At 41.4% G+C, this 8,038-nt stretch overlaps 1 protein-coding gene and 1 long non-coding RNA gene across 2 annotated transcripts; both read right to left on the bottom strand.

The window, feature by feature from the left end:
• Window positions 1–218: 218 nt before the first annotated feature.
• On the bottom strand, window positions 219–3,763 carry LOC106580387 (chemerin-like receptor 1). The gene is made up of 2 exons (XM_045703167.1): window positions 3,363–3,763; window positions 219–1,556 (listed from the first exon to the last, which is right to left on the bottom strand). Exon 2 carries the CDS (start codon window positions 1,534–1,536, stop codon window positions 523–525), a length of 1,014 nt encoding a protein of 337 aa, XP_045559123.1. The 5' UTR covers window positions 1,537–1,556; window positions 3,363–3,763; the 3' UTR covers window positions 219–522.
• Window positions 3,764–6,658: 2,895 nt separating this feature from the next.
• Window positions 6,659–7,699, bottom strand: LOC123729147 (uncharacterized). Its single transcript, XR_006760896.1, has 2 exons — window positions 7,080–7,699; window positions 6,659–6,928 (listed from the first exon to the last, which is right to left on the bottom strand). It is a non-coding gene; the product is annotated as an uncharacterized lncRNA (long non-coding RNA).
• Window positions 7,700–8,038: the final 339 nt, after the last annotated feature.

Consider the following 8,038-nt stretch of genomic DNA (forward strand, 5'->3'; position numbering starts at 1 on the left):
ACAGGTTAAAGTGTTTCACATGTAAAACTGCAAATTCGATTTTCCTGTGATTTAATAAAATTATGTATTCTCCTCACGTGGAAAGGTGGTGTTAACATGTGAAAAATACTGTATGTAAATAACATACTGTAAATGTAAAAACTGACCACTTTTCAACTCAACGTGTGAAAATGGGATTTTAACATGTGAAAATAAAAATGACACTTTTTTGCAAGGCACATTTTTCCTATATTGTAACATTTAATTCAAAATAAATATTTTCAGAAATGTTAATGGTTATATATTTCATTAAATCTGTATTTAATAAGAATTTGAATAGAAAATAAATACAGGTTAAAAAAAGAAGACATTTGTTACCTTGATCAAGAGGGATTTAGAACAATGTGTAATTACACTGTGAGTATACAATTCATAAAAATAATAGACCAAAATATTGTATATTTTGCATGACATTTACAAGTACATTTCAAGCTGGAAAAGTTCTTAAATTGCTAATTGCATTTACAGTATGTTGTATTCCCATTACTGTTCAAGGACATTGTCCTCCTTATTCAGGCAAGTCATCTCATGGCCCTCCTCTCCTTTGTCCTCTGTCTGAGAGGTCTCTTCAGACTGTGAGCGAAAGTTATGCTTAAGTTCTTTATTTCCTTGCCAGATGCAGATGATAGGATAGATGCAGCTGTTTAAGACTGACAGGGCAGTGGCTGTGGACAATATGTATCCGAACCATCTGTTGTCTATCCCCACTGCGACTTGCAGCATAGAGAGACAGAGGACTGGAGCCCAACATAGGAAATGGGCAATAGTCACAGGTCGAATAACCAATGACTTCACTTGGTTATTTTCCCTGCTGTTAGTGCAGCAACGGCTGACACATATCACACCCAAAGGGAGCATCAGCCCAAAAATTAAGCGACAGCTCACCACAGCCATCATTCTCTCCTTACCCTCTTTAGAGATCTGGCGTTGTTCAGTATAATCATAGTTGTCAAGGCAGATGTGTCCATCGACAGTATACTGAACCTCCCTGGACAGTAAAGAGGGGGTGCTTAGTATGGCCCCAGTGAACCAGGACAGCAGAACCATGCTGCTGGACATGTGATGTTCAAAACATCTGGGGACACACCAGCGCACATTCCAGAAAGTGATCATCACTGAGGCAGAGAACATGTTCATAAACATCACGAAGGACCCCAGCTTGCAGACAACCTTCCCAAATGTCCAGGAGAAGTAGTTCCAGGCTGTGATCAAGTAAAGTGGAGTGAAGAGGCAGAAGATGAGGTGGGTGGCAGCCAAGCCAAGGATCAACATCCATCTACTCAGTTTCTTATTGGACCTGTATTTCCAGACAATCATGAAGATGACGGCAGAGTTGAGCAGTAGACCCAGTAGAAGGGTGGCTGAGTAGACCGACACATACATTAATCTCAAGCCAGTCCTCATCTGATACATCTCATAGATGACTGGGGACTGAGATGGTATCACCACTGCATCATTGTAGTCATCATAGTCAGATGTGTTGATTGGGGCAACCATGATTTCAGTTGTTTTTAACCCTAAGAAAAAAGGAATGCAATGATTGTCAGAACAGGTCCTGTATGCAATGACTGCATTTACATCAGTGGAGGCTCCTCATAGGAGGAAGGGTAGGACCATCCTCCTCAGTGAATTTCATAAAAATATACATTTTTAAACATTTAAAAAGTTATAATTCTTAGATAAAACTATACTAAATATAATCACGTCACCAAATAATAGATTAAAACACACAATTTTGCAAAGGTCTATAGCAGCCTCAACAGCACTCTGTAGGGTAGCACCATGGTGTAGCTGGAGGACAGCTAGCTTCCGTCCTCTGGGTACATTGACTTCAATACAAAACCTAGGAGGCTCATGGTTCTCACCCCCTTCTATAGACTTACACAGTAATTATGACAACTTCCGGAGGATGTCCTCCAACCTATCAGAGCTCTTGCAGCATGAACTGACATGTTGTACACCCAATCAAATGATCAGAGAATTCATCTAGTACTGAAAGCATGAGCAACAGCTAGCTAGCACTGCAGTGCATAAAATGTGCTAAGTAGTTGACTCAAAGAGAGAGAAAGACAATAGTTGAACAGTTTTTTTTCACTTACTTAGCTAGCAAATGCAGCTAGCTAGTTTAGCCTACTGAAACACTTAGCTGGCTATGACTACACAACACAACACTGGAACTCTTCCAAGTCAAGTTAAGCTTTTGATTTTACTAATTTATTACCACCGGGCCTGTTGATGTAACTGCTTACTGACTGTACACTGTAATGTTACTGCATGATTGTAGCGGGTTCACTAATGCATTCGTTCTATTAGCTATGCTCACTCTGACGCTACTTTAGCTAATATGGTGACAACGGTGTAGGCTGTGTGTAGCGGTTTGGATTGGAAAGGTTTTTTCACCTGGTCACATACAGCTGATGTGTTATGCATTGAAGTCCACAAGCGAAGGGAAAAGGAGAGAGGAGGAGAGCGCATAGATGTAAGAATGAATACAAAGTGCCGTGTTAACGCAGGATCGGGGTGTATTCATTCCGCCTATTCTGTTGAAAAACATTTCTTAAATGAAAGCAAACGGAACAAAACGGGGATAAACATGAATTTGTCCAATAGAAAACTCTCTTTTGCAACTGTTGGACTAATGATTACATCCTATATCAACTAGATGCACCTACATTGTAAACTTTCATTCATATGCTAGGTTGTCGCAACCTCATGATGGATATAGGGAAAATTCGAGTATCATGTAGTAGACTAAACCTATTGCTGTTACATTGAACTGGGTGAATGGAATATGCTTGACAGTCATCCAATATGCTCTAATAGAAATAATGCCATGCTCATGAAAAAAAGATCATCCTCCCTCATCTTAAACAGCACTAACTGCCGTTGTAAAAGTAAAACATTTTAATAAAGTAAAAGTACATAAATGCTCCTTCATTCCAGTTGATCAGTAAATAATGTTTGTTGCTAGATCTAAAATAAAAACATCCATCATTCCCTGTAGGTATGCTACAAATTGTCCATGTTATAATTGACCACTACAACTTCTTCTTAAGACTGGATATATTCAAGGCAACACATAAATCAACACAAAGAACAACATGCTAAGTTTAAGTGAATGGTATGCTAATTGTAAAGCCAATCCATCAAACAAGTTGTTTGTAGCCTGAGAGTGGCAATAGCAATGGTCCTAATGTCTGGAAGTTAACAGCTTCCAGTTCAGAAGTGTTGCTGATACCGTATAGTCTAAGAAAATAGTTTAAAGGAACACAAGACAAACATGCTGTTGGTGTAAAGATTCCCAAAGAAGTTATTAACCTTACCTTAGGGAACAGATTTAGAATAATCTGTCGAGAAAATGTGCAGCTTCCCAAATAGTATTCAAGTGATGTTAATCACTGATCCCCTTCAACAACAAAAAAAACTCTACAGAAAATGAACATCCTGTATTCCAGGAATGCAGAACGGATTACATCAGTAAGCCATTTCACTAAAAGAGTCCCTTTTATGTCCCTTTAATACTTTAAATAGAAATTGTGAACCAATATTGAAGCCTGTTATATTAAATTAAGTGCCTTTTAATATAGACCACATGGATAATTCAATAAATCAAATGTTTTATATGAATAAAGACTTGGTAAAGTGCTCAAATTCAGCATTTTGACATGTCCCTCCGTGCTTCTAGGAAGATTTCATCTGGAGAGAGAGGGGAGAAAGAGGTCAAAGCACAGGGTAGGGAAGTGTGAGCAGGACCAGCGGTGTCGTTTGACTTAACAAACGAGGATCGGATGTCGTCGACCTACTTCTCAAAATGGTTGACGAAGCCATCCGCAGAGAGGGGGGGGGGAGGAGGATTCAGGAGGGAGGAGAAGGTGGCAAAGAGCTTCCTAGGGTTAGAGGCAGATCCTTGGAATTTAGAGTGGTAGAAAGTGGCTTTAGCAGCAGAAACAGAAGAGGAAAATGTAGAGAGGAGGGAGTGAAAGGATGCCAGGTCCGCAGGGAGGCGAGTTTTCCTCCATTTCCGCTCGGCTGCCCATCTGCTCAAACTGGTAGACTTATTAGGTACTTTCTATAGTCCTTTTGTTTTATTTAACCTCTTGAGATGTGAAAACTTGTACTTTATGACAATGTTAAAAAAAGGTGAAATCATATATATATATATATATATATATATATATATATATATATATATATGTATTTTTTTTCAAGATACAATTCTCAAAAGGCACCGAATTGGTGGAACCCAAGTAGTAAAGAACCCAGCAGGCCCTAGTGTGGAGACTGCAGGACTTTTAATGATTAACAACACATAGTAATGTTGGTCATAGTCTATAAAAAAGTGAACTATCAACTGTGTACTGTAAGAGACTCTGAGCACAACATGCAGTGGCTAGTTTAATTTGGTGGGTTGAGCAGCAGACCCCAAAATAGGGATCTACAGTATTTACTTTGTGTGAATGATCTCATCCTAAAACCCTTTATTAAGACAGAGCAGCACTTTGTGCTATGGGAACAAAATGCATGAACTTGCATCTCGTTATGACATGTTTTAACAGACGGGCCTCTAGTGTTCAGCATGTCCCATTAAAAAAAATATCTCAATAAGACTGCATTCTTTTGGAGTTCTGGATGGTACATATTCACAATGACCCATTTATCTAGATATTTTTTATGCTAAACATACCTTTATTATATGCAGTATTTCTATTGATATAAAGAGAGCTACTGCTCTCCCTATTACTGAAGGTCTGCAGATCCTGGGAACATAGTGAAAACACAAAGACTTCTTTGATAAGATGTTGCTATCTGCCACTGCTTGAGGGAGACTTCAAGCATTGTGTGACCTGCAGAGTGAAGAGGATGGGCAGATGTCTGGCCCCCTAATAACCTCTCTAGCAACATATCAGGGCACAGGTCACACAGGTTTGAGAGTTTGAGAGGCAGGTTCAGGTGGGCCAGGAGGCCCCCATGTCCAGGGCCGGGGGAGGAGAGCAGGCCCAGCAGCGGCGGCTCCCCAACTGAGGCCCGGCGTTGCCCCAGCAGAGGAGAGCATGCACGGTGGAGATTCCCCAACTGAGGCAGGAAAGTACCCTGTGTGGTCTCTGTTGGCCGCCATACTGTAGTGGTGTCAGCAAAGTCACAAATCCAGTGAGACAAAGGACCATGAGAGAGAGAGCGACCTGGCTCTAGTAGATCAAATGGATGGGTAAATATCCAGCCCCGTAGGTTGCTAGGGAGGTTACTATCAGGGCACAGGTCACACAGGTCAGGGAGAGTTTGAGAGGCAGTTTTATGGTACCCCCTAGACTCTTAGGCTCCAATCATAGAGGATGGGGAGTGGAGTGTGCAGCTCAGGGTTGTGAGGTAGTGATAAGTCACCGTAAGGGAATTTGTAACACTGTGTTATTAGGGAAACAGCAGTTTCACATAACTGGGATATTACAGTAATAGATCCGACCAAGCGTACCTTTGTGTGTGTGTGTGTGTGTGTGTGTGTGTGTGTGTGTGTGTGTGTGTGTGTGTGTGTGTGTGTGTGTGTGTGTGTGTGTGTGTGTGTGTGTGTGTGTGTGTGTGGATGCCCATATGTCAAAGCCGTATCTGCAATTGATTTAATACCAGCCTAAGAATGTTACCCAACTGTGGAATATTAGTAAAATGTTATTTTCCTCTTTTAAAAACTTTCACATCCTTTTCCATCTATACTAGTTTGTTAACAGATATTTAACGGTTGGGGAACAGTCTCTCCAACACAGGTAAATCATTGACCTTAACCTGGGCCAGCATCTGTGTGCTACACCCGCAATAACATCTGATCTATATGTGTATGTGACCAATGAAATTTGATTTGGAGCCTGTAAACAGGGGCACAAAGTGAGGATGGCTGAGGGGGGGGGTCTGGAGAAAGGCCCCCCGTTGTTAAATTGGAGAATTTTTCCAAACACCTGAAAACAGCCTTTTCCTGCAATATAAAGCCGCAATCTTTATGCTTAATTATTTGTAAAAAATATGTTTATTTTTCTGCATGTCTAAGCATACTTCTTGAGCTGTCTTTATCCTCCTGACTGGTGGTTCTTTTAAAGAAACTAAATGCTTTTCTGCATCTCTACTAAAATCTGTGTAAAATATTGAAAGGAATGTGTCTTATTCAGTACACTTAGTTTATGCTTGCTTTTCTAAAGTCTACCAACCTTGCCAGCAGGCATGCCAGCTAAGATAGACAATCTAGCTACTCTAAAGTGACTGATAGCCTGAAATGGCTTCTTGGTAGCTAGTTATGAGGTTGGATACCTATCTGGGATAGCTAAAGCCAACTTCATAAAATTGCTACGCGGCTAGTAGTATTACAGAAAAAAACTGGACAAATCTGAGAGGGCACGTGACCCTTATGTGTATGATACTGTGTGCAAATATTACATTGCAGCAGTGCCCATTGCATGTCACAGCCTATTTGACGCACTTCAGCAAAGTCACTTTTAACTTTAGAGAACATGGAGGCCTGCTCATGTGTTACGCACGCCTCTTGGAGGAGGGAATGCAACACCCTGCTACACTCAACTCCCCGTGGAGTGAAAGAGGTATGTGATTGTAGGTGCGGGTAAGGATGACAGAGGCAGAGAAGTTTACCATTAACAGGGAATTTATTTCCTTCACACGGTAAGGTGGGGAAAAGGGGCTGGACGGAATCAAAGCACAGAAAGTAAAAGAGCCCCCTCTCCTACCTTACGTACCACTTACCTATTCTTTGCGCCACCTGGCGTGCGAAACCAAAATACAGGGGATGGTCTGCCCAGGTCTTACCTAGTGTGCATAGACAGAGCACATACTACGGATATATGTCTGCCCGCAGGCCTCTTGCCTAAGCACTCCCAAGGTGCCTTCCCCTTCCTCCCTGGGAACAAAAACAGAATAATTACTAACGTAAAGTGAACAATTTCAATAATCACAAACACAGTCCTTTTGACATACACATACGTCTGCAGGACCGGCTACTAAATACTTTACAAGAATTATACAGACCAACAACAAAACACAGGACATACCAAGAAGCTCTCTCTCCTAACAAAGGAACAATGGCTTTTAAAGCTGCAGAAGAAGTCGGATATTGCAGACAGCTGTATCCCCTGACAAGAGTGCGGGGTCAGAGCTCCAATCATCGATGGGGCCAACCAATCAGCTGCTTTGGACTTCAGGAAGCCATTTCCTGAAATACACACAAACACATACAAAACAGAAACTGGGGAACGTAACATCATGTACCCTGCAGATTAGATGTCCCAATGAAGGTCTAGCTATAAATAATTAATCAGTACACACAGACACACAACACTGGTTTCAGGCAGTCTCACCATGGGAAAACTTGAGGGGGATTCAGGCTCGACTTCCTGGTTGGTCTTGAACTGCCTGTTCTTTAGGAGGCTGTCTGGGAAACATGCCAGACAATAAGAGGGCTCGCCATATTTCACGTCAATGTTCATAGTGTTTCCTCAGCCAAACATGGTCTCACATGGTTCTGTTTTGGGTCTTGGAGTCCTGGAGGGTTGGGCAGTGTTGTTATACGTGGTGTAGTTTGGGTGTAATCCAGAGACTCCCTTTCTAAATCAGTCTCAAGTGAAGGAACATTTGTGATATCTATTAACTGCCAGGTAGCCTACCTACCACTACAGGAATGACTGTATTAGATTACAACATATTTCTACCCATTTACAGAAATGTTAATGAACTTAAATTGAAGCGTAGTTCGTTTTGCATTGTGTAATTTAATGAGGACACTGCCACAACTGGAGGTCTGCTTGTTGGATTTTTATTTGCCCTGCGCACTTAGAGACATCGCACAACATGTTAGCGTATGGCGCAGTCACAGCTCTCAGGCACCTCGCTAGCTGAAGGTCAGGCAAGAAAGAACCAAAAAGAAATAACAGGTGCTGCGTGCACACATTCAGTGCACAACAGCACACAATACAAGTAAAATGATATACAACATAATTCGGACAAAATAAAA

Source organism: Salmo salar, chromosome ssa20, assembly GCF_905237065.1.
Source record: "Salmo salar chromosome ssa20, Ssal_v3.1, whole genome shotgun sequence".
NCBI classification, from domain to species: Eukaryota; Metazoa; Chordata; class Actinopteri; order Salmoniformes; family Salmonidae; genus Salmo; species Salmo salar.

What these genes read in the sequence shown, in the direction of transcription:
- LOC106580387 (XM_045703167.1), bottom strand. Translation starts at nt 1,536, where the DNA reads ATGGTTGCCCCAATCAACACATCTGACTATGATGACTACAATGATGCA.